Raw genomic sequence first — 21,049 nt, forward strand, 5'->3', positions numbered from 1 at the left:
ATTCAGTCATAATTTTTCTTGTTAGAGAAGAGAGATACCGTACTATCAACATGGGGGGATTTCGTGAACATCATAGAGCTCGTAAATGCCATAAGCTCTTGAGATAAATCTAGACCACCAATGCTCAAAGCACAGCTGGGGAAGGTAGCCGTTGGGCGATCCAACAGGAGGAGTTTCATAGAGATTGGGAACACGACCGCAGAATATTGGGCTCCCGGGCGTCACAGCAGGATTGAGAGAATTGGCTCCTTTGATCCCAGGGTAACAGGAGGTACAAAATGAACTGTTGCATAGAATCCGCGGTATGATTACAATATCCAAGAAGAAATACAGGTCTCATTTCTGAGCAGCATCGAGAGCGGATCTGGCCTGCAAAACAAGAAAGAAAAGACTGTCCTCATTTCTCCTCTTTCTTGACCAGTATCATGCCTATAGGCCACTCTATCATGAGCTCATTAGACTCCTCCACCGTCGTAAGGCCCTCTTTCGTTGCGCCCCTTCTCAGCGCATTCCAGAATCGGTCCTCGATCCCCTTCTCCCCGCCTTTTTCCAAATACGTGTGCAATGAGCTCCATGAGCGGAAATAAGTCAACAAACTGCCCCATGTCGTCTTTGAGCGTAAGACGACTGGGAGCGGGGAGGGAAGGTTCGGGTAATGGGACCCTGAAGTCGATCAGAACGAGATGAACGAAAAGCAGTAGAAGGGCTGCTTACCGGTGAAGAAAACTCGATCTGTCTTTCCCCACGATGGCTCTGGTACGTCTAGAAGATGGTTTTCTAGTATAGACCGTCCTGGTTGCTGCCAGTGTGGGCCAAGCGATGTTGCGGGATCCGTTCCTTGTGCGTATTCGGTGATGAGAGGCGTCAGAGAAGGATACGCAGGAAGGCGGAACTCTGAGTACACCCAGAAAGCCACTGTTCCGCTTGGGCGGAGGACGCGGTCTATCTCAGGCCACAGTTTCGAGTAGTCGAACCAATGAGCTGCTTGGGCTGCAACGACGAGATCTACGGTGTTAGTTTCGAGGAAGGACAGATGCTCTGCACTGGAATTGACGAATTCGAAACGGGATCCATCTGAAATTTTTATCAATGCAGGTCATCGTTGAAAGTGCGGTAACGCACCAGAGTTACCGATTCTCTCCTTTAGATACTTTCTCGCGGCCTCCAGCATTTTCTCTCCAGGTTCGACGCCGACGACCTTCTTGAACGGGGTGAGCTCAATCGTAGCCTGACCTGTAGCACTAAGTCGAGCAGCATAAGTAAAAAGAGATGAATCACCTGTTCCGCATCCTAGATCGACGGCAAGGTCCCATCGTGGCCTGTAGCGAGGTCGAGAGGCATCAGATACCGGCTGTTGGTGAGGAAGGACGCCAGATTCGTGGTATGCAAAAATGTAGTCGAATAGAGCCTTGGGGTATGTCGGCCTGGAGGCAGCATATACAGAGGCATTAAAAGATTTCTTGGCAAAGGTCGCCATAGTTGATCGACGACAACAAATTGCGGCAGGCACCGACTTGCCCTTTTCGTCACCTGGGACTGTACTGAACGCGTTCATTTCTTGTGCCTTCCGGCCACGTATTCCACCTGCTGCTGCGGCTAGCATCAAGACTTTGTTTCCAACGCCGAAACCGAATCCCAGACATGGTCTCTGTTTTGCCTTTGTCCCCTACTGCCGACACTTTTAGTTCCGCCACAAAGAAATTATAATGGTTGATCTGTGTGGCGGCACCTAGACAGAATCTCATATGGAAGTTAATCCATTTAAAGGGATCCTTTCAGTGGTAAAACAATTATCAATGCTCGATGAACGGCTTCCGCCTTCTTCGCTCGAAGAAACTAGATTCGGGTGCTGATACACTCTTCTTAGAGCTTCAACTTACTTTTCTTGGCCAGGGCAAAGATGTTGTAACACTGATTGAAAATTTCCTTGGTCAATAACACCCCGCGGGACTATTGATGAAATGAATTACTTTGTCTTCTTCTGTCTTGCATGCTAGAGACCGACAATCCCGGATTGGCTTCAAGTGCGGTGTTATAGCAACTCCCGCTTATTGTTCTTGTTCTTGTTTCCGACTAAACGAAGAAGCTCAGAATGCTAGAAATTTTTTAACTCGACTCTCGTTTCGGATTTGCTCCTCAAAATGTCGGATTTCTTCTCTCCCAAAGCCCTATCTGGTATTCTCGACCGCGTACAGTCCAATTATGCCTCTCGGTATATCTATCAAAACTCATCCTCATTTCCAGCATTCTTTCTCGTACAACCTCCCCGAAACACTCGAATCCATCACGCAGGAATTCCTCAAAGACTTGAGTCTCATCCAAGATAAACCGATCTTGGTGAAGCTGATTGGCGGACATGCCGCTAGCAAACACTTTCACTACTCCTTTCGCGATACTTCAGTGAGCCTTTTCACCTCATCAGACGTGCTGTAATATTCTGACGCCGACATGGTCTAGGGATTGGATTTTATCATCACAGAACCCGAACTAGTGAAGAATTTCCTTCTCTCCAAGTGTCCCGAGAAGTATTATCGTCACCTCAAGGGCACCCAGACAATCCTCTTCTACCGAGGATCATTTGTAGATCCTGATCCAAGATCATGGGTCCGAATTGACTTCAGATCGTTCTCCCAAGTAAGGGTTTTCAGTCCACAAGCTCCCAGTCCAACTTGACTCACCGACTCGCAGATGCCTCTCGAATATCCCGTCACCGCCAACATGCGTCCAATCAAAGAGATATCCGACACCGCCGCTGACACTAGTATCTGCGCGAGCATTCTCGACCTCATAATCATGAAGATCGAATGCATCATCGACTGGGCGCGCGACAGACAGCTCAAAATGCAGGATTTTGAAGATCTACGGGAGCTTGTAGCACTGAGGAATCGACAAGAACGAACGGCACTGGACGCCGCCAGCGAATTCCTACATGCTCGATATATCCACTGCTATTTCGATGACTTTGCGTTTCAAGACATCTCTGGCGTGCTGAAATCGTGGATCGCGAATATGATGGACCCGAAAGGCGACCTCATCGACCCAGACGAAGGGCACCAGGTCTTCAGCTTGGAGAGTCGTGATGCACAGAAGGTGAAGTGGGAAGAAATGTCCCCAGTGTACAAATGCAAAATGCGAATGCTTACTCCCGCTGTTGATACCGTTCGTCTGGCAGATTTTTTCAAGTAATTTATCATCCTGTATTTTGGGAGATGTGTTATCGTATCCATCTCATAGTGTCGTCTGTGCTCATATGAGGTCGCACCTCAGTATAATCGTAGATCAATTGAACTGGAACGATCTATGCACTCCGACCAATCATCATCAAATTTACAATATACTTGAAGCATGTCCTACGTGATGAGTACATTGGTAAAGCTATACGAATGATGTTACCCAGGACTTGGATAGATTCACTAATTTGACTTTTGTGCTATGGCTGGGATTTTCATATGCTCTAAAGCGGACAGACTCAAAATGTTATTAAACTCGACTGCGACCATGCTGAAAAAAGGCTGAGATAAGGTATTAATCAAGAGGCAGCAAGTTGTATTCATCAACGTACCGCTGCCAGGACACAATACTTTGGATTCGGCCGCATATCAGGCTTAAAAGAGCAGAGAGCTTGCATGTTTTCATCATCATTCTTAGCATACTTCCTAGGCTGCATGCTGAACACATGCGAATCGACGATTGAGTGTACCAATGCCGATCGTTGAATTTAAAGTGCAATCGTACGGTTCCATATTGTTGCTCATGCGAAAGGCCTCGTATCTGAGTATATAGCGAGGAGAAAATAGTCGCTGCATTTCATCAATTGCGGGTGTACCACATTATGAGAAGATCCTAGAAGACTTAAAATGAATTAATGGGGTAGCGTCGCTGGCGAATTTCACCTACCAATATCAGGATTAACCTTATAGGGCATATCGATAAAGGTCCCATCGGAGCCACCTTTCGTACGCAGGAATTCCAAGCCTATCCAAGGAACAGACCAGTTTGTGGTAGGTTTAGTTGTCAGCAAGTCGAGAGCCACGTGCATGAATGCATCGAGAATCGGTGAGTTCAACTTCCTGGTACATAGTACACAGATACCAATAGTTGGTCTGAACTTGAGCAACTCTGTGAATTATATAATCCAAAGAACACATGCTATAATGTAACTCATATGTAGTATGTACCAATAGTATTTTGTACGTAACACGGTAACGACATCCGGACAAAGAACGATTAGCAACCTAGACCCTCATCTTACCACCACCACCTCTCCTTGACTTGTGGTTTCTTCGTCTCTTCTTCGAATCATCGTCGGCTGGGTCCACGAGCTCATCTCTATCTCTTTTCATGCCGGCCTCAATGATACCACCTCCATCAAGACGAGAAAGCAACGAACCACCGCGTCTCAACAACGGTCGCTCCTCAAACCCATCCCTTAGATACCGTCCGTCATCAACGTCCATATCATCACGTCTCGGTCGAGGTGGTAGTCCCTCCGGTTTGTTAGGGAGACCGTGTCCAGGAGGTAGACGGGAGGTACTAGGGCTGACAGGTCTTTCCCTCTCCCTCTCAACGTCATTTCGTACAGGCTCCTCAAGAGGCGGGGCAGGAGGCGGTAGTCCTCTATCATCTCGGCCTCTGAATCGTTCTCTCCGACCACCCTCTCGTTCCTTGTCATACCGTACAGAACCCCGAGAACCTTCCCATGAATGAGACTGCGAGGGATCTCTCGACAAAGGAGGTGGAGTCGCTGGTCGGTGTTCATCGTTTGGACTGGTACTAAAATTGTCTTGGCGAGGATACTGACGAGGAGGCTCATCCCTGTTTCTCTCTCCGCCTCGTCGTTCAAAAGACAGGGAAGGGTGTTCCTGACCGTATCGTTGGAGCTAAAAGCATGTTAATGTCAATATAAAAGAAGACTTAGTCAATGATCAAACATTTGGAGGAGGCTCCTGAGGTGAAATGCGAGGCTATGCGGACATTAACATATGACTTTACGCCAAAGGCAAGTCTACTGTACCTCTTCATTTCTCAGTCTATGCGGATAGCCATTATCGGACACTCTGTGTCGAGGGTTAACTTCAACTTCCACATGCATCCGAGACTGCAACAAAAGTCAATACGATGGCAGAAACAAGGAGAAGCAGACTAACATCCGACGGGCCAGGCGCATTTCTTGGTTTCCTCATCGGAAGTCCCCCGCTATTGCCATCCGGAAGGCGAGAATCCATGAACTTCCCTGAGGAGGGAGGAGCATCCCCTCCGGACGACGAGGGCAGGGGTCCACCAAGACTCTTTCTACTTCCAAGAGGAAGACTGTTAGTTCCAGACAACGTAGGCCTAGAAAACTCTCCACGACCGCGTGGAGGCCGACCCTAATGATTATCGGCGAACGTTCGAGACGATCTCAACACAGATACACACCTGTCCTCGTTCCATTGGATGAGGATACATCGACCCTCGGCTCTGGTCTTCAAAGCCTCTCATATGACCTTCGGCACCAAACATACTCGGCGGAGATCGCTCCCTAATCCATCCTTGAGCAGTGGATTCAGACGTAGGCGGGCGCAACGCTCGTGGGCCTTTTGGTAGGGGGTTACCAGCATTTTCCACAGCATTATCCCTACTTTCTCTACCATATCCGCTTGCAGGAGGTGGATGCGCCCTAGAAGAAGGAGAAGTCGAAGACAAATCGTCAAAAACATCTCCACTCGTCGAGACCTGCCTGTTGCGTTTTGCCGCACGCGGCCCAGAAGGGGGTAGATTTGATTGCCTTTCAATCCATGTCGGAAGTGGCGGTAATTCGCTAGTAATTGTTAGTGCAGGCGCCGGAGGTGGAGGAATCTTGGACTTGGCAGAGGTTTCGCGGAAACTCATCTCCTGAGGAGGAAGAGGCGGTCTTCGTCCTATCACGGAGAAATGAGAGGAAAAATCGTGGACATGGAGGCTGACATACGTGTTGCTGAGCTGGGCTGTTCTATAGGAGGTGACGAAGTGGAACGGGGGGCACTGCTGTGCTTCGGTGGTCCCTTGAGCCCGTTGGGGAACGGCACGAGCTCAGGCACATCAGCAATCCTCGAAGGAGGATGCGACGCGAGGGCAGGAGTCGCCTCGATAGGACCACCAAAGCGCGACGGCCTATCTCTTTTGGACGAACGTTGCGAAGGCGGTGGCGGTTCAAATGACGGAGGCGGTGGAGATCTATGTCCTGTTTAAAAGGAAGGAGGATATGGGAGAACAAATATACATGAGGAATGGATACATGAGGAGAAAAGAGGGGATGAAAGGGAAGAAACAGAGGGAGTCCATGATGAGCGTCCTTATGTCGGCAACAGCAGAGTGAGGGGAAGGGATCGGGAACGATGCGTAACATGATAGCGCACCCATGAATACAGCATACATGCGGGTCACAGCGCGAGCGCATACAGATGCACGTATGGAGAAGGGGGAAGAGTGCATGATGAGGCGGATTAACGTACTGGAAGTGGTATTTTGAGGCTGCGAATCACGGGGTTCCCGCTCCGGCGGATTACCACGGTTGTTGCGTGAGGAGGGCTCTTGTCGCACCGGTAGTTTCTCCCTCTCTATTGGAAACTTAGATTGTGCTTGAGGCGGTTCATAGTCATGCACACGGGGTTGTCGCCTGGACTCTTGAAGAGTATCTGTTTCAGTTCGTCGAGGAGGTGTCATTGGACGACGAGAATCGCCATGACTGTTGATGGCTTCACCATCGTAATTAGCATGGCGTCGACGACGTCCACGCTGCGGCATCGGAAGTGGCGACCTGAGCTGATCTCCATGCTGAGGAGAATCCGGTGGTGTGCGCGAGTCATAGCTTGGAGCCACAGCGCTACCAAACCATGTATCAGTAGTACCACCCCTGTTCGATGGAGGTAAAACAGGAGGACGAGAATCTCCAGGAGGTGCGCCATTCTCTCCCGGACGATAATGCCTATCTTCATAGGAAAGATCTTTGGGTCCTGAGCTTCCGGAAGTCGGGAAATGCATGGGCTGAGAAGTTTTGTCATCTTGCAAACCATTTCGCACCTGTAATACAAAGGTTGTAAGTAGAACACCGTCACAAAGAAATGAGCTTACGGGTCGTTCCCACGTAGAGACATGGGTCTTGGTATTGTAGTAATACATATCACCGTTGTGCGACTTGCGAATTTGCCAGTCCAACGGTAATTCCTTCGCATCTACAGAAGAAGGTGGCTTTGCCGCAAATCCATTGTTACCTGATGAAGTTTTAGTTTTCGCGGTGGTACGCGACATTGCAGTGGCCTCGATGAGCGATGGGTGTGACGGATGCAAAAAAGGGACGTTGGCCACTACGGGTTTTGGAGGCAACCCATGAATGATATTGATATGAGAATGAGAACGCTGAGGAGAGGTGGTATTTCTAGGAGAATTCACTGAATTCTCCCTCGTCGACGGTTGTGGCTTGTGCTGAGGAAGATTGGTTGAATGTGGCGTCGAGCTTGAAGGCGTGCCATCATCATTGGCGTCGGCCGCATCCCCATCTTCAGACGGAAATGTATCATTCTGGTAAGAGTCTTTGTGGTAGTAGCCAGGTTCGTCCTCGTCAGGCCCTAAAGAGACGGCGTCTTCGTCGTCGTCGACGTCCCCTGGGCGAGACAACTTGCGGGAATGATCTGCGAGACCAGTCTCGTCATCGTCAGCATAGTCATAGTCGACCTCGATGTCGTGTTCCATCATAGCAAGAACAGGAATAGGAGAGGATCAGGGCGCCTGAACGATGGGGAGGGCAATGAAAGCTTTTGAGACTCCGGCCAAATATCAGGCGGGATTTGGATCTCCGCTTCAACTTGGCAGTTGCTCGTTTCGACGAGGCCGTCTCTAGCCGTCTCAAGGCTTGACCATGGAGCTCCCTACCTACAATGGCCAGCAGGGACCATCTACTACCCGTCCACCTGGTTCAATATCCCACCGTGTCCCCATAATATTCAGGCGACTGCACCGGTTCCAGCAGATGGTCCGTGTTTTCTACGGTATGCGCATTGCCCTACTCTAACTCTTGCTTGGCGTAGGACTTCGAACTGGCAGCCTGGCAGCTCACATACCTGTGTCTGGCACCCCGGAGAGTGTAAGTGTGAGCTTGAAGTCTGTATGCAGCTGATTCACGGTCTAACCCATCCAAAGGTACCGGAACGTATACTTCCACAAACGTACGCATTTAACACACGGTTATTTATCGTATTCACGGAATATTGGGTGCAGAAACAAAAAATACCTGGGCGCGAGATGATCCTGCGATACTTGTCCTCATTGGTGCATGTCTCTGTGGTGCGTGAGCTGCTGTTCATGTCCGTAGTTTGTCTAACTTTTTCTCAGTTTCTGCCGTGGCATGGGCTGTCGTATATTCCTACACTATTTTCGAAGCCATAGAGTTGGCGTTTCTTATGATAGCTCGGGATTATCTGTTGACTGGCATTGTAATAGCCACGTTACTTTGGTATGTTTGTTGGTGCATTATTCTTTCTCCGCTGATGTCGTTTAGGTTCACCTCTAATCGACTGTTGCTGTCTCCACCTTCGCATTCAACACCGGCAGATTCGTTCGTAGAGTGGGCCTACGTATTCGACGTCCATACGAATGCTTTTTTCCCGTTGTATCTTGCGCTCTACCTTGCTCAGCTGTTTCTTCTTCCTATCGTCCTCAAAGACAATTGGGTGTGCCTATGGGTTGGCAACACGCTCTATCTTGCTGCGTGAGTGCCTACACTACTTCATTTATCGCTATCCTGATCATTGTTATACAGCTTTGCGCAGTACACCTATGGGATATACCTCGGACTAAATGGTTCGTTACTAATATTGTGCTGTTCAAAATGTGCAAATTTCTTACCTCCGACTCCACAGCGTTACCCTTCCTGGTTCGGTCCGAGCTTCTCCTGTCCCCATTATTGCCGTTATTCACTGCGTACATAATATCTCTGCTGGGATTCAACATCGCCAAGCATGTCTTGACGATATATTTCGGGTCGTAGAATGGACTGTACCGCGTAGATACGATAATTTATAGACAATTTGCTGAGCACCGGAGGTGCACACGATAGATGTAAGCGTTGTAGTCTGTTGCAGTGGGCTGTCAGCCAAAGCTGTGCCGTACCCTTTGCCTCTAAATCTGGATCGCCACCGGGCGTCACGACTCTCCTTCTACGCTCACCCCCACCTTTCCTTTCTCTGTCCTCGACGCCATAGCGACCTCTGGCACAATGAGTACCCATATGGCGCGGGCGATAGAGCAAATCTCTGACAAGGGGCCTCTGCCAGAGATTGACTTTACTCAACACAAGCTGGAGGATGGGAATATAGTCAGCACTCAGGAGCGGGTTATCAAAGATGTGTGTAGTACTGCCAGTGATCCTGATGACGCCGTCGCCGCCGTTGCTTTTCACTGACTCTTTCGCATCCAGGTCCAAGCACCAGCCATGCAGATCCCTACACCAGAGCAGTTCTTCGCAAATGGTGGCAGGGATCGTTCGAAACCTGATGTCGCCTTCCTGAAGAACCACTTTTATCGTGAAGGGCGGCTAACCGAGGAGCAGGCAATGTGGATATTGGAGAAGGGAACTGATGTCCTTCGGAGGGAGCCTAACGTCCTCAATGTCGATGCCCCAATAACCGGTGTGTAATGCTCGTCTGCCTGGGCCTCAGCCACTGACAGATCTCCACGACAGTCTGTGGCGACATACACGGCCAATATGTGAGTAATGCCCTGGTGTGTTGTGATCAGTGCTCATCGCTCTCTGTGGCTAGTATGACTTGATGAAACTCTTTGAAGTCGGAGGCAGTCCGGCAGACACACGATATCTCTTCTTGGGAGACTACGTGGACAGAGGATACTTTAGCATTGAGGTGTGCGGTGGCTGCCCTTACCTTACTCCTGATGACCGACAAATCTTTGCAGTGCGTTCTCTATCTCTGGTCCCTCAAAATATGGTACCCCAACACACTCTTCTTGCTTCGGGGAAATCATGAATGTCGGCATCTCACCGACTACTTCACCTTCAAGCTCGAGTGCAAACATAAGTACTCGGAGCGCATTTACGATGCCTGCATGGAGTCTTTTTGTGCCTTGCCCTTGGCAGCGATCATGAACAAACAGTTTCTGTGTATCCATGGTGGACTGTCTCCGGAACTTAACACGTTGGATGATATCCGTGCGGTGAGTCTCCTCATGTCGTCTTAGGCATCTCATCCGATTGCCATCACAGCTTGATCGTTTCCGAGAACCGCCCACACATGGACTGATGTGCGATATTCTTTGGGCTGATCCAGTCGAAGACTTTGGCACGGAGAAGATATCTGATAGCTTCGTCCACAACCATGTCCGGGGCTGTTCATATTTCTTTACGTATGTCTGTCTATTCGCCGATTTCCGGTGTCTCATTTGCCTTTGTGCAGGTATGCCGCTGCTTGTCAATTCCTTGAGCGGAACAATCTGCTATCTATAATTCGTGCGCACGAAGCACAAGATGCTGGGTTTGTTCCCTTTGTCATTCTCCCTTATACAATCTGAGTTCACGCTTTGTAGATATCGTATGTATCGCAAAACGAAAACAACAGGGTTCCCATCAGTTATGACCATCTTCTCTGCCCCGAATTACCTTGATGTCTACAACAATAAGGCCGCCGTGCTAAAGTACGAAAGCAATGTTATGAATATTCGGCAGTTCAACTGCACACCTCATCCATACTGGCTGCCAAACTTCATGGACGTTTTTACTTGGAGTTTACCGTTCGTTGGTGAAAAGAGTGCGCGTTTTTGTAGATTCTTATCTGCACATCTAATCCTTTTACAGTTACTGACATGCTTGTTGCTGTATTGAACACATGCACAAAGGAAGAATTGGAGGAGAGTGACGAGGAGTCTATTATATCACCGGTATCTGTCGCCTCTGAAGATTCTGTCGAGCGGCGGAGGGCTATCAAGAGCAAGATTATGGCTGTTGGTCGGATGGCTCGCGTATTCGCACTTCTCCGGTTGGTGAACGAGGATGACTATGTCTGCTTCCAAATTAATGCTTCATTCTAGGGAGGAATCCGAAAAGGTTTCAGAACTCAAGAGCGTGTCTGGCTCGAACACCCTCCCTTACGGGACGCTTGCATCAGGGTCCGAAGGTATCAAAGAAGCTATAAGTAGCTTCGACGACGCGTTAGTCTTTTGGTATCTGCACGGTCTTGCGAAACTGATCTTCCATATTTAGGCGGAAGTCCGATATTGAAAACGAACGTCTTCCTCCCGACTTGTATGATGCCCAGTCAGAAGAAGGCAAGGCTATTTTGAACTCCCTTCCTACCACGCCCTCAGAACACGACGAGACGCCAAGCACGCCAGTTGCCGCCAATGGTGTGGAAGCGGGTATCGAGGCAGCGATTTCCAATGGCACGATTACACCTACACATCAACGCAACTACTTAGCATCGCCTGTGTATTCTCCGACGGCCTCTCCTGGCTCGCCGACATCGCCCTCTGCTGCTCCGTTTAGGAGAGGTCACGGACGACAGGCGAGCTTGGGTACGACAATGACGAGTCCTAGTAATAGGCGTAGGAGTTTGGAGAGTACGATGAGTCTGATACAGGGTGTCTTGGATGGCAAGGAAAATAGGATTCCAGAGGGGGATGAGGCCGTTGAAGGATTGGCTGCACAGCTGGCTGGGTCATCTGTGGATAATATGACGACAAGGTAATTTGAGTATCATCAATGGAGCAATGGAGCCGTTATTTTAGGTTCTGGACTTGTATCTTCGTCTCGGGATATGTCTTATCATTTTCGTTGTTCATCATATAATTCGCAAACCTCTCGGAGAACTGACTGTTTCCCTTACCTTGCTGGAGAGCAAGATCTACTTCCAAGCGGCAGCATCAATAATAAAGCCAAATAGGTGGCTGTGCTCATTTCCAACGACACAAACGAAGCCTCTTACGAGGTATGATACGTTCTTTTTCACCACTATCAACAAGAACCCCCTCTCAAGGTGTCGTTTGGTGACCCAAAATGGCGCGACTGCTCACTGAGAACTTCGGTGAACCTAGCGACTTAGAGCGGTATTTATCAATATTCGAATGGATTCCGTGGATTCGGGCAGCAAGATTCCTGGCATGATGTTCTCACTGTCCAGCTGGATCTCTGCCCACCGACGTGTGCACCTCCGTTATCTCATCTTGAGGAAAGTCTTCGCGGCATAGCCAAGGTATTGAAGCCTGTTGGGAAAATAATTGGAATCAACATCGCCCAGGGTATTACCTCTTTACAGAGTCGAGATGTGGACACGGGAAGCATGGTATGGAAAGCCTTACTGTTATTCTACAATGTTCTGAGACTCCGTTTCTGTACAGTATTGATTTTGCGCGTCTTGCCCTTCAGCAACTTCACTTCGCTGCACCGATGGCTTCCCTTTCCGACAACTTACAAGACTACGTTGTGAGACATGGGGGCGGGTTTAGTCTTTTCAGATTATGTCGTATCCTTTCGTTGACATCGGATAGGGAGGGCAGCGGCCTGCTGAGCGTAGCATCTAGTTCTTGGGTCGAGAACTATACTATCACCGGTTTCAGTAAGATGTTACCACTACTCGAAAAGCACATCTCACTAAACTGCTCTGCAGTCGCCACCTCTCGTGGTGCTGAACCATGCAAACGTCGATCAACACCGATATCAGCTGGCTCTTCTGGTACGAACTGATATATCAATCGGCCGAACTGGACTGGCTTCCAACTCCATCAAAAATGGCGTTCGCGGGGCTTTAAATTTCCAGCTTTGGATCTTCTTTTTGGTGGAAACCATTTATTGTCACCTGGATGGATGACCGTGACGGTGTACGCCCGTTGCCACAACATGGCTTGGAACCCCTGGTTGCGAAATATAGAGGATAGGAAGAAGCATGAGTCCTCCAATGGTGTACACGACTCGGGAAGGATGCAAGGTAGATGGGTCACGACTCTCCGAGTCATTGTCAAGGATAAGGAAGACTACTAGACCAACGGGATCGCGGGATCGAGGTAGGCATTGGTATATTGAACACCCCATTTCTCGAGCTAATCGTGCGTATCCGTTCTGTCACCATCGTACATGTATTTGTCGACGCAGACGTTCGCAGACGTTTGAGTACTGCCGCAGGGTAGGAGGCTCTCGATGAACGGGTTGGCGCGGAAGCAAACAAAGGGTCAGATTGCATCAAACCGACCACGTGAAAAAGATTGGTGCACGAATCAGTGTTACAGGTTGCCAACAACTCTCCCACTTCGCCACCCATGAATATTCCGGAACCCCGTCCGCTCAACGAGACAGATGCCCTCAGCTACCTTGAAGCTATCAGGATACAGTTTCAGGGCCAGCCTGACGTCTATAACCAATTTTTGGACATTATGAAGGAATTTAAGAGCCACCTGTACGTTCTCTGTGATCTCTTTTCGCCCTTTTCTTCTTACAGGGAGAGCAGGATCGACACACCAGTTGTCATACAGCGTGTATCGCATCTGTTTTCCGGTCACCCTCAGCTAATTATCGGATTCAACACATTTTTGCCAGCGGGGTATCGTATCGAATGCACCTCGGACGGTCCGACTCACAACCGAATCACCGTCATCAATAGCGACGGAACCACTATCCTTTATCAGCAACCCCCGATTCTACCTCCGGGTGAGTGCCACTTATATTCGGGCGGATAGGCAGTTCGATGCACATACGTCGCACCATCAGGATGTTATTCAGCATTCTAGGAGGGATCTTGTGCCATCATGCCCTACGGAGTTTCTTCTGCCTTGTCAGCAGTGCCTCCCGCAGGACGACATCTCGATCCTCGATCCCAATGTTCTTGGCGTAGATTTTGACAAACAGATAACAACAGGTCCCGCTATTGATTACATGCGAAAGGTCAAGCAGCGATGTGACCCGGACACCTACCAGAAGTTCCTTGCTATTTTATCACGCTGTCACCTGGGGCTTGCTAGTATCGATGAAGTATTTTATCCTCGTTTTACCACTATGGACCGACTTCTAACTGATGAGGAAACAGTTATACAAAGAAGTAGCCCGACTCTTCAAAGGCGATCCCGATTTGATGGCCGAACTTCACGTATTCGTGCCAGAGTTAGCTATGATGAACAAAGGCGAGGCGTAGGAGTTTGGAGAGTACGAGTCTGATATAGGGCGTCTTGGATGGGAAGGAGAATAGGATTCTAGAGGCGAAGCAATTTGAGTATCATTAATGGAGCCTCTATCTTTAGGTTCTGGACTTGTATCCTTGCTGCAAATCTCTTAGAGAACAGAAATGTACAGATCATTTTTTCATTGTTCCTTTAGTGGCTTGTGGCTGTGTATGCCATTTCAGGTTCCGATATCGGAGCCTGAAAATCTCCGTCCGCACAAAAAGTTTTTCTTCCGCTTTACATTCAACGTTCATGTTTCTCATCTGTGCTACTCAATCGTAACCTCCAGTCGCATCACCGTAAGTTTGTTGGTTCTTTGGATTACTCCTTGATGATATCTATCCATCTTTTCGAGTTGGTGACGATATTCGATGATCCATACTCGCAACATGCATCACCAACTGATCTCCCGCTTTGACCTCTTCTCGAAATCTTTTTGCTGACTGTTTACTCCAGATGGCGTAAGTCTGCTTTTGCCAAATGACTGCGTGGATGATTCGCGTTAGTGGGCGACAACGACGTGGGCCCTCAGCTAACACACACCACCCTCTGAATTTTGCAATCTTTGGGCAAGAACTGCAGAGCTGACGATGGTAGTATAGGTACCCGCGATAGGGCCTGGAGGCTTCCACAGTAGGTGAGTCCGACTAGGCCGCGTTCCCTTCATCATGATGTTCTATTTTTAAACAAGCATATGTCCGAACGCATATGAAGGACAATTTTATCTCGTCTGAATATCCTTTCCTTGTCGCTGTCTGCATTTTTTAAACTTGCTAACGATATCTCAGATCTGATTTATCATGATTCTAGCCAGCTAACAATTATTGCGACGGTGCCTCGCCTCAATATTGAGTGAATAGGTCAGTTGTCTATTTCCTCTCGTCTCGCGGCCTCCTCTTTCGTGATGATACATTCAGTTCTGCTTCCGAATGAGAGCAATCAACCTCTTGTGGACAATCAATTTACCAAAACTTTTTCTGATTCTCCTCAACTCCTGTACTTTTCTATCTGGAATATTGCTAACTATATCTTCGTCTACCTCTCAGATTCCTGTTCTTGTTCGCGGGTCAATTGCAGATGGAATGAGTCGTGAGTATTTAATCTGTCTTCCTTCTCTTTTCCCTAGAGGACGAAAACAAGTTCATCCATTCTTTGAATATCTTTTCGGAAGCTGGATATGATGGCCGTCTTGCCTGGTTTTCGGGTGGGAAAGCGCGGCTGTTTCGTTATGGAGCAGTTCTCCTGGTCGCCGTGTTCAGTCGACGATCATGGGAAAGAAAACATCGGCTTCTCTGATCCACATTATTCATCTCGCTTGACGATTGAATGGCTTGCTGATTGCTTCGCAGGTTTGTATCTTATTTGATTACAGTTCATCGTTAGAATAGCGCCATAATGAAACCTTCGTATCCACCCTGTCCGTTGCGGCTGAGGCGGACATTAGCCTAAGTCGTTGCCGTCTGTAATCTGATGGTATGGCTCCGTACTTAAGGAAGTTCGCAAAGCAGAAGCGGGGCAAGAGTTCTTTCTCTTCTGTCTTCCTCGTCTTCAATATGCAACCACCCAATATTCCTGTCGAGTCTAATCAGATTGTCGGCTCCCTCCTGATTGGCGTATTTTTCAATCTCATTCTCATGGGAGCCGCTTTAGTGCAAGGAGCTGTCTACTTTCGTTGGTGCGGAAAAGACTTCTGGTTAATCAAGCTTCTCGTAAGTTCACCGCAGTTTGAGGTTACACAAGCCTTACCGAAAGTGAACAGGTTACTCTCGTTTTGTACGTTTGATCCGTAACGCAACGAATAGGCGCTCTAATTTGTGCACAGGATTCTAGAAGTCGCACACTCGATATGCTCCTTTCTGTCGGTATACTATTTTACTGTAATCATTGTAGATATTGCGGACCCTCGCAAGCCAAGAAGTTCGTATTTCCTGGCTTCGGTAGCCATCCTCGAGCCTCTGTCTACGGCGTTAGTGCAGGTACCTGCTGCTTCCCTCCACTCTCTTCCACCGCTCATCAACGTACGCAGGGGTTGTTCTGCACCCGTATCTACCGCCTCTCAGGCAACATATATACCAGTGGCTTGACCAGCCTGCTCTCTGCCTTTCGTGTGAGCGCAGGATTGTTCTTGGGTTACCAAGCAGTTCGCGACGTGCCTATGGAACCTGCGTTCATGGTGTTCCAACACAAGTGGGACTCGCTTCTTACCACCGCCTTCGCCGTAGGCGCCCTAGCCGATCTGACCATCGCTTGCACGCTGTGCTATCACGTCAGCAAGCTTGCTTCTCCCTTGGTCATGGAAACGTACGTGCAGGGGAGATACGAGGACTTGATGGCTGATGAAACGTATAGGTCCGGAGGAGTGTTGAATGGGATATTCTTGCGTTCGCTGCGTTTGTTGTTTCTTATTTTAGCGAGAGACGCTTCTGATGCTTCTGGACAGAGACGGGGTTGATTACCAGGTATGGCACCGTGATAGTTGATTTTCAGTGCATCGACTGATGGACGGACACAGCTTGGCCTCGGTTACGGTCTTGATCTGTGTAGGTTGATGATTCTGTAGCTGCATTTTGTTGATTAACCTTGGTTGCTGCAGTTTCAGACGATGGAGGATACCTGCAAGTTCTACTCCGTGATGATTTGCTTTCATGGGCTAATTAATCCTTGATAGTTGCATGGATCGGGGTGTATATTTTCCTAGCTAAACGTAAGTCCTACCCAGACTGTCTCCCATATGATCCTAACATGCTCCCAGTGTACTCCAACGCAATGCTTTCATCGTAAGTGAGGCTCTTCGTATCATTAACCTTTGTTCACTCATAGTTCCCAGCTTAAATGCACGATATTCATATCGCCGGATGATGAACGCTAAGCGCCTCGATGCCGATTCTCTAACCAGTTTATACTCCAAGGTGAAACGGCTACAGATTGCTCTGAGAAGGATACAATTGCTCACTACATGGCAGGAACGCGGGAGACAGTGGAAACTTAGAAGGAATACATATCCAGGAGTCATTGAGCTAGTATAATTATTTTAGATCTCATTATACCCCCAAGAAGACCTGTAACCAGTAAAATTGTGTCGTTGAGTATCTTGTTGGACCTATATGCCACAACAACTGCCAACACGATCGATGCCACAAAAAAATGTTACTAATCCATTTGCTTATAAACTACTACTGCGATGTCCAAACGAAAACAGGACAAGAAAAATGATGACTCCGACGATGATTCTGACGTTGTAAGTCTCTTCGTGGCCCCCAACAGCCAATTTTCTCACTCACCTTCCTCAGTAGAGCCTGATCGACGTCGATTTCGACTTTTTCGACCCAAATCCCAACGTAGATTACCATGCCTTGAAGAGGCTCATTGGCCAGCTTTTCCAGCGCGATGCCGACCTTTTTCACACGCACGAGCTCACGGACCTGATCCTGAGCCAGCCCAGGGTGGGGACGACGATAAAAACTGATGGAATGGAGAGTGATCCTTATGCGTTGCTGACGGTGCTGAATATGCATATACACAAAGTGCGTAGCCTGTCGTTTCTCGTCGACTTTTGCTTACCTTGAAGGAAAAGGATCATCCTTCTATCAAGGCGCTGGCAAACTATTTCCTGGACAAGTCCTCCACAGACCCGGCGTTCCATGCTACCTTACAAGGACTCTTTTCGCAGACAGAGTCGCACGTTGGCTTTGTGCTGTGCGAGCGGCTGATCAATATGCCTGTCCAAGTAATTCCTCCCATGTACCGCATGTTGATGGATGAGTTGAAATGGGCGATTGACGATGTGCGTTCTTTTACGTTGTTGGGTTGAGCCTCCTTGCTGACCCTACCAGAACGAGTCGTACACGTTTTCACACCTCATCGTCGTATCGCGGACCTACCACCTCACGAAGGATGAAGAAACGATGCTATCTTCCACCCAGACGAAGCCACACAAGTCAAAGAAGACAAAAAAAGCCCCAGTTCCGACATTCACCCGTCCTGCAGACGGTATCTACCCGTTTCACCCTGAAGATGAATATATTAAGCAGGTGAGGCCGCTTCTTTAAACCGAATTATTGGATCCGATATCTCAAATCATTAGGCCTCCATACATGCAGTCGACTATGCCTTCTCCACGTCACCCACTGTGCCCCGCGATAAAGAATCTTTCGGACTGGACACTCGAGGCAGAATGATGCTCATGCCGGCCGAAAATTTCGCGGCCCTGGTTGGGAAGATGTCTGAAGCGTATGCTGTTGGGTGAATGAAATTGTACGTCAGGTCTACATATTGCAAGTCAATAAAATGTTACTTTTTGAGGAAGAAAAAACGGTATTGCAAAATGCACGGGTGAAACACGGGTGCCCTTGTTCTTAATGAAGAACGAAGCGGAGTCCTGACTGAAGACAATCTTATCGTCGACGTCTTACTGGGAGGAAAGATAAACAGGAGCCACTACTGCAAAAACGAATGTCGGACATGACCCGTGCTATAATTATCACTGAGCCTTTCTTTTCTTGCTCTCTGACTACCACCACCTTGAGCCCGTTCCGGATCTTACGATTTATCTTCCAGATGTCTTTAGGCATCCTTACTCGACTTTTTGGGGCGAAACTGGGACGGGGGGCTATCCATGGGCGGTTATTCAGCTCCAGGGTATCCCACAGGACTTCCCACTTAGGGATTGGTGCAATGTCTGGGGGCATATTGCTAGCCACTGGCTTGGGACTATCTTCCTCTCCTCTCCACGCCGATAGCGATGGTGGCGATCCAGCGAACAAGAAGACACCACTGCGTGAATTAGTCCGATCCTACATAGTCTTCACAATGTGCTCCTTTCCGGCCTTGATCGATATATCCCCCACGATGCTTGACGTGCTCACGAGCATTCCGGGTATCAAGCAAGTAACGGAGGCTTTGGTTAGAGTTACTTTCTTTGATCAGGTAATTCCCATCTATATTTCATTGTTTCCCTTCTATTCATTCTAGGCGATCAGTTCGTCGGAGGAGATACTGCTTTAGAGACGGTTCCGCTGCTAAAGGACCTTCGCTCCGCTAACAAGGGAACATTGTTTGCTTATTCTGTAGAGGTCGATGAGCATGAGGCAACGGCGGCGGCGTCTCTGAAGAAGGTCTCGCAGCCTGTGCACAAACGAATAGTAAATGAAATGGTCCATTGCATTGACGTCGCAGCCGACTTCGAGGATGGCATCCTTGCAAACGCGACGACAGGTCGGAGGACCTGGGTAGCCGTGAAACTGGTCCGTTGATCCTTTGTTGCTACAGAATGCTAGACTAATTACGTGTAGAGCGCATTACTTCCTGATGCTAACTCCCTGCTCCGTTACTCAACAGCTCTCCTCACTTTACGACCCAAATCCTCTGTTCCATTCCCTGGATGCCCTCACGCTAGCGACCTTGACTTTCTCTATGCCCCGATCGGTTCCATCAAGAGTGATCTAACTGAAGAGGACATCAAATCCCTCCGAGAGCTGCACGCTGACCTTCACCGAATCTGCACACGTGCCAAGGAAAGAGGCGTCAAGATTATCATCGATGCAGAATACAGGCATGCTCTGCCGTTGCCGTCCATCACAACAATTTGCTGACCGTTATGGATAATCCAGCTGGTATCAACCTGCCATCGACGCTCTGCAGCTGGCTCTCATGCGCGAGTTCAACAAATTGGGAGAATCGAACGGTGTACAACCATTAATATACGGGACCTTCCAGGCGTATCTCAAAAGGTAGATAATTCCTCGTCAGCGACTATCTCTGACACATTCGCATATGAAAGGACCCAATCCTACCTCGAACAGTCCTTCAAAGATGCCCAAGCCGACAACTATGCCCTCGGCGTCAAGTTGGTCCGAGGAGCGTATCACCCTCACGAGACCATCGCCCACCAATGTTATCGGGCCGGCAAAACATCCCTCTCGATATCATCCGATCCTCTCCCGCCTGTATGGGCGGAGAAGTGGGAAACGGACAAATGCTACAACGAATGCGCAAAAGTGCTTATCAGGGAGCTCAAGCAGGATCTGGGAAGAGAGGATCAGACGATGGGGATCTTGTTTGGAACGCATAATTGGGCGAGCTGTCAGTTGATTTTGACGGAGTTGGTGGGGGAGGGGCTGGCGAAGCATGTAGAGGGCGAGGGGGAAGAGGCTGTGAGCTTAGGTGATGACGTTACGGAAAGATTAACTATCGGGCAGCTTTTTGGTGGGTGCTGTATTTCTCTATATCAGATTGGATGGTGATGGATTGATGGTCTTGTTTTTCAGGTATGGGGGATGCTTTGACTGATTACTTGGTGGAAAGGACACGGTCGAGTACTCCAATGATCATCAAGTAAGATAATTTCTTATTAATCTACTTCAACAAGCTTATTCACTTGAATCGTTCAGGTATGTTCCATATGGCGCTTTGTCAGAGGTATGTAATTTGTCGTGTGTGTGTCACTTTTTATTCATTGACTACTTTTTTCTAGGTAATGCCTTACCTATCACGGCGAGCGATTGAGAATAAGTCGGTTCTTGGAGACGGGCAAGCATCTGAAGAGAGGCGGAGAGTGGGATCACAAATTTGGAAGCGCATATTTGGATAGTACAAGATTTCGGTGGATCGTAATATAAGGTGGCTATTGGCTCGATCCATACATAACCTGTCTGCTCTACACCTCTATACGTAGGTAGAAGAACGTATAACCAATGATAGAAGAACAATGTTCGGCGCAATGAGGACTGCGATGAACCACTTTTACATGGGAGAGGATGATGGTTCTTTCTCTGCTCGTACATGAGTGATTGGGGTAATGTCTGTAGCATCTGTAATGGCTCTGTGATCATGAACAGGTGCCGGCAATGTGTGTCGATCTTATAGCCTCTGCGCCCTT

The 21,049-nt window shown here is 48.5% G+C and overlaps 11 protein-coding genes across 11 annotated transcripts; 8 read left to right on the forward strand and 3 right to left on the reverse strand.

Annotated features, from left to right (window-relative positions):
* Positions 1 to 67: 67 nt before the first annotated feature.
* BT62DRAFT_1020473 (S-adenosyl-L-methionine-dependent methyltransferase) lies at positions 68 to 1,477 on the reverse strand (the record flags this gene model as incomplete). Its single annotated transcript, XM_043178263.1, has 4 exons — positions 68 to 663; positions 715 to 1,074; positions 1,132 to 1,233; positions 1,279 to 1,477. 4 exons carry the CDS (start codon positions 1,475 to 1,477, stop codon positions 398 to 400), a joined length of 927 nt encoding a protein of 308 aa, XP_043040512.1. The 3' UTR covers positions 68 to 397.
* Positions 1,478 to 2,202: 725 nt separating this feature from the next.
* Positions 2,203 to 3,186, forward strand: BT62DRAFT_919519 (uncharacterized protein; the record flags this gene model as incomplete). The annotated part of the gene is made up of 3 exons (XM_043184165.1): positions 2,203 to 2,400; positions 2,458 to 2,634; positions 2,689 to 3,186. 3 exons carry the CDS (start codon positions 2,203 to 2,205, stop codon positions 3,184 to 3,186), a joined length of 873 nt encoding a protein of 290 aa, XP_043040513.1.
* An 861-nt stretch (positions 3,187 to 4,047) lies between these two features.
* BT62DRAFT_97334 (uncharacterized protein) lies at positions 4,048 to 6,058 on the reverse strand. The gene is made up of 7 exons (XM_043189107.1): positions 5,951 to 6,058; positions 5,419 to 5,900; positions 5,148 to 5,369; positions 5,015 to 5,098; positions 4,932 to 4,964; positions 4,391 to 4,880; positions 4,048 to 4,335 (listed from the first exon to the last, which is right to left on the reverse strand). Exons 2-7 carry the CDS (start codon positions 5,869 to 5,871, stop codon positions 4,244 to 4,246), a joined length of 1,374 nt encoding a protein of 457 aa, XP_043040514.1. The 5' UTR covers positions 5,872 to 5,900; positions 5,951 to 6,058; the 3' UTR covers positions 4,048 to 4,243.
* BT62DRAFT_97384 (uncharacterized protein) lies at positions 5,973 to 7,769 on the reverse strand. The gene is made up of 2 exons (XM_043189133.1): positions 7,093 to 7,769; positions 5,973 to 7,041 (listed from the first exon to the last, which is right to left on the reverse strand). The coding sequence occupies exons 1-2, from the start codon at positions 7,711 to 7,713 to the stop codon at positions 6,196 to 6,198; spliced, it is 1,467 nt and encodes a 488-aa protein (XP_043040515.1). The 5' UTR covers positions 7,714 to 7,769; the 3' UTR covers positions 5,973 to 6,195.
* A 107-nt stretch (positions 7,770 to 7,876) lies between these two features.
* BT62DRAFT_986783 (UNC-50-like protein) lies at positions 7,877 to 9,055 on the forward strand (the record flags this gene model as incomplete). The annotated part of the gene is made up of 8 exons (XM_043190018.1): positions 7,877 to 7,990; positions 8,046 to 8,101; positions 8,158 to 8,183; positions 8,236 to 8,301; positions 8,350 to 8,470; positions 8,516 to 8,725; positions 8,777 to 8,817; positions 8,877 to 9,055. The coding sequence occupies 8 exons, from the start codon at positions 7,877 to 7,879 to the stop codon at positions 9,002 to 9,004; spliced, it is 762 nt and encodes a 253-aa protein (XP_043040516.1). The 3' UTR covers positions 9,005 to 9,055.
* Positions 9,056 to 9,128: 73 nt separating this feature from the next.
* Positions 9,129 to 11,837, forward strand: BT62DRAFT_967787 (serine/threonine-protein phosphatase 2B catalytic subunit A1). The gene is made up of 11 exons (XM_043188880.1): positions 9,129 to 9,361; positions 9,434 to 9,644; positions 9,698 to 9,723; positions 9,777 to 9,875; positions 9,928 to 10,185; positions 10,235 to 10,374; positions 10,425 to 10,502; positions 10,555 to 10,775; positions 10,823 to 11,003; positions 11,056 to 11,175; positions 11,228 to 11,837. Exons 1-11 carry the CDS (start codon positions 9,233 to 9,235, stop codon positions 11,709 to 11,711), a joined length of 1,947 nt encoding a protein of 648 aa, XP_043040517.1. The 5' UTR covers positions 9,129 to 9,232; the 3' UTR covers positions 11,712 to 11,837.
* A 281-nt stretch (positions 11,838 to 12,118) lies between these two features.
* On the forward strand, positions 12,119 to 12,760 carry BT62DRAFT_97541 (uncharacterized protein). Its single transcript, XM_043189189.1, has 5 exons — positions 12,119 to 12,215; positions 12,279 to 12,305; positions 12,361 to 12,462; positions 12,511 to 12,578; positions 12,630 to 12,760. Exons 2-5 carry the CDS (start codon positions 12,286 to 12,288, stop codon positions 12,704 to 12,706), a joined length of 267 nt encoding a protein of 88 aa, XP_043040518.1. The 5' UTR covers positions 12,119 to 12,215; positions 12,279 to 12,285; the 3' UTR covers positions 12,707 to 12,760.
* Positions 12,761 to 12,899: 139 nt separating this feature from the next.
* Positions 12,900 to 13,828, forward strand: BT62DRAFT_931588 (PAH2 domain-containing protein). The gene is made up of 3 exons (XM_043186161.1): positions 12,900 to 13,412; positions 13,464 to 13,663; positions 13,724 to 13,828. The coding sequence occupies exons 1-3, from the start codon at positions 13,276 to 13,278 to the stop codon at positions 13,741 to 13,743; spliced, it is 357 nt and encodes a 118-aa protein (XP_043040519.1). The 5' UTR covers positions 12,900 to 13,275; the 3' UTR covers positions 13,744 to 13,828.
* Positions 13,829 to 15,321: 1,493 nt separating this feature from the next.
* BT62DRAFT_97840 (uncharacterized protein) lies at positions 15,322 to 17,330 on the forward strand. Its single transcript, XM_043189345.1, has 12 exons — positions 15,322 to 15,881; positions 15,932 to 15,945; positions 15,995 to 16,148; positions 16,199 to 16,473; positions 16,522 to 16,562; positions 16,613 to 16,631; positions 16,685 to 16,712; positions 16,766 to 16,787; positions 16,841 to 16,876; positions 16,925 to 16,949; positions 17,000 to 17,081; positions 17,136 to 17,330. Exons 1-12 carry the CDS (start codon positions 15,648 to 15,650, stop codon positions 17,196 to 17,198), a joined length of 993 nt encoding a protein of 330 aa, XP_043040520.1. The 5' UTR covers positions 15,322 to 15,647; the 3' UTR covers positions 17,199 to 17,330.
* Positions 17,331 to 17,339: 9 nt separating this feature from the next.
* Positions 17,340 to 18,453, forward strand: BT62DRAFT_931590 (uncharacterized protein). The gene is made up of 5 exons (XM_043186162.1): positions 17,340 to 17,410; positions 17,466 to 17,696; positions 17,747 to 17,956; positions 18,006 to 18,203; positions 18,257 to 18,453. Exons 1-5 carry the CDS (start codon positions 17,354 to 17,356, stop codon positions 18,416 to 18,418), a joined length of 858 nt encoding a protein of 285 aa, XP_043040521.1. The 5' UTR covers positions 17,340 to 17,353; the 3' UTR covers positions 18,419 to 18,453.
* A 393-nt stretch (positions 18,454 to 18,846) lies between these two features.
* Positions 18,847 to 20,761, forward strand: BT62DRAFT_893878 (FAD-linked oxidoreductase; the record flags this gene model as incomplete). Its single annotated transcript, XM_043183162.1, has 8 exons — positions 18,847 to 19,098; positions 19,152 to 19,415; positions 19,464 to 19,735; positions 19,782 to 19,901; positions 19,952 to 20,376; positions 20,439 to 20,505; positions 20,562 to 20,589; positions 20,645 to 20,761. The coding sequence occupies 8 exons, from the start codon at positions 18,847 to 18,849 to the stop codon at positions 20,759 to 20,761; spliced, it is 1,545 nt and encodes a 514-aa protein (XP_043040522.1).
* Positions 20,762 to 21,049: the final 288 nt, after the last annotated feature.

Source organism: Guyanagaster necrorhizus, assembly GCF_019112545.1.
Source record: "Guyanagaster necrorhizus MCA 3950 unplaced genomic scaffold BT62scaffold_11, whole genome shotgun sequence".
NCBI lineage: Eukaryota > Fungi > Basidiomycota > Agaricomycetes > Agaricales > Physalacriaceae > Guyanagaster > Guyanagaster necrorhizus.

Bases quoted from the DNA above. Each gene is read 5' to 3' on its own strand.
- BT62DRAFT_97334 (XM_043189107.1), bottom strand. From the start codon at position 5,871: ATGAGTTTCCGCGAAACCTCTGCCAAGTCCAAGATTCCTCCACCTCCG. The intron at 5,370-5,418 runs GTGTGTATCTGT...GATAATCATTAG, and splicing joins ATCCAATGGAACGAGGACAG to GGTCGGCCTCCACGCGGTCG. The intron at 5,099-5,147 runs GTTAGTCTGCTT...CTTTTGTTGCAG, and splicing joins ATGCGCCTGGCCCGTCGGAT to TCTCGGATGCATGTGGAAGT.
- BT62DRAFT_97384 (XM_043189133.1), bottom strand. From the start codon at position 7,713: ATGATGGAACACGACATCGAGGTCGACTATGACTATGCTGACGATGAC. The intron at 7,042-7,092 runs GTAAGCTCATTT...TTTGTATTACAG, and splicing joins TCTCTACGTGGGAACGACCC to GTGCGAAATGGTTTGCAAGA.
- BT62DRAFT_967787 (XM_043188880.1), top strand. From the start codon at position 9,233: ATGAGTACCCATATGGCGCGGGCGATAGAGCAAATCTCTGACAAGGGG. The intron at 9,876-9,927 runs GTGTGCGGTGGC...AAATCTTTGCAG, and splicing joins GAGGATACTTTAGCATTGAG to TGCGTTCTCTATCTCTGGTC. The intron at 10,776-10,822 runs GTGCGCGTTTTT...ATCCTTTTACAG, and splicing joins ACCGTTCGTTGGTGAAAAGA to TTACTGACATGCTTGTTGCT.
- BT62DRAFT_97541 (XM_043189189.1), top strand. From the start codon at position 12,286: ATGTGGACACGGGAAGCATG. The intron at 12,463-12,510 runs GTTTAGTCTTTT...GACATCGGATAG, and splicing joins GTTGTGAGACATGGGGGCGG to GGAGGGCAGCGGCCTGCTGA. The intron at 12,579-12,629 runs GTAAGATGTTAC...ACTGCTCTGCAG, and splicing joins CTATACTATCACCGGTTTCA to TCGCCACCTCTCGTGGTGCT.
- BT62DRAFT_931588 (XM_043186161.1), top strand. From the start codon at position 13,276: ATGAATATTCCGGAACCCCGTCCGCTCAACGAGACAGATGCCCTCAGC. The intron at 13,413-13,463 runs GTACGTTCTCTG...CAGGGAGAGCAG, and splicing joins AAGGAATTTAAGAGCCACCT to GATCGACACACCAGTTGTCA. The intron at 13,664-13,723 runs GTGAGTGCCACT...TCGCACCATCAG, and splicing joins ACCCCCGATTCTACCTCCGG to GATGTTATTCAGCATTCTAG.
- BT62DRAFT_97840 (XM_043189345.1), top strand. From the start codon at position 15,648: ATGGCTCCGTACTTAAGGAAGTTCGCAAAGCAGAAGCGGGGCAAGAGT. The intron at 16,474-16,521 runs GTACGTGCAGGG...TGAAACGTATAG, and splicing joins TCTCCCTTGGTCATGGAAAC to GTCCGGAGGAGTGTTGAATG. The intron at 16,713-16,765 runs GTAGGTTGATGA...TGGTTGCTGCAG, and splicing joins CGGTTACGGTCTTGATCTGT to TTTCAGACGATGGAGGATAC.
- BT62DRAFT_931590 (XM_043186162.1), top strand. From the start codon at position 17,354: ATGTCCAAACGAAAACAGGACAAGAAAAATGATGACTCCGACGATGAT. The intron at 17,411-17,465 runs GTAAGTCTCTTC...CTTCCTCAGTAG, and splicing joins CCGACGATGATTCTGACGTT to AGCCTGATCGACGTCGATTT. The intron at 18,204-18,256 runs GTGAGGCCGCTT...TCAAATCATTAG, and splicing joins AAGATGAATATATTAAGCAG to GCCTCCATACATGCAGTCGA.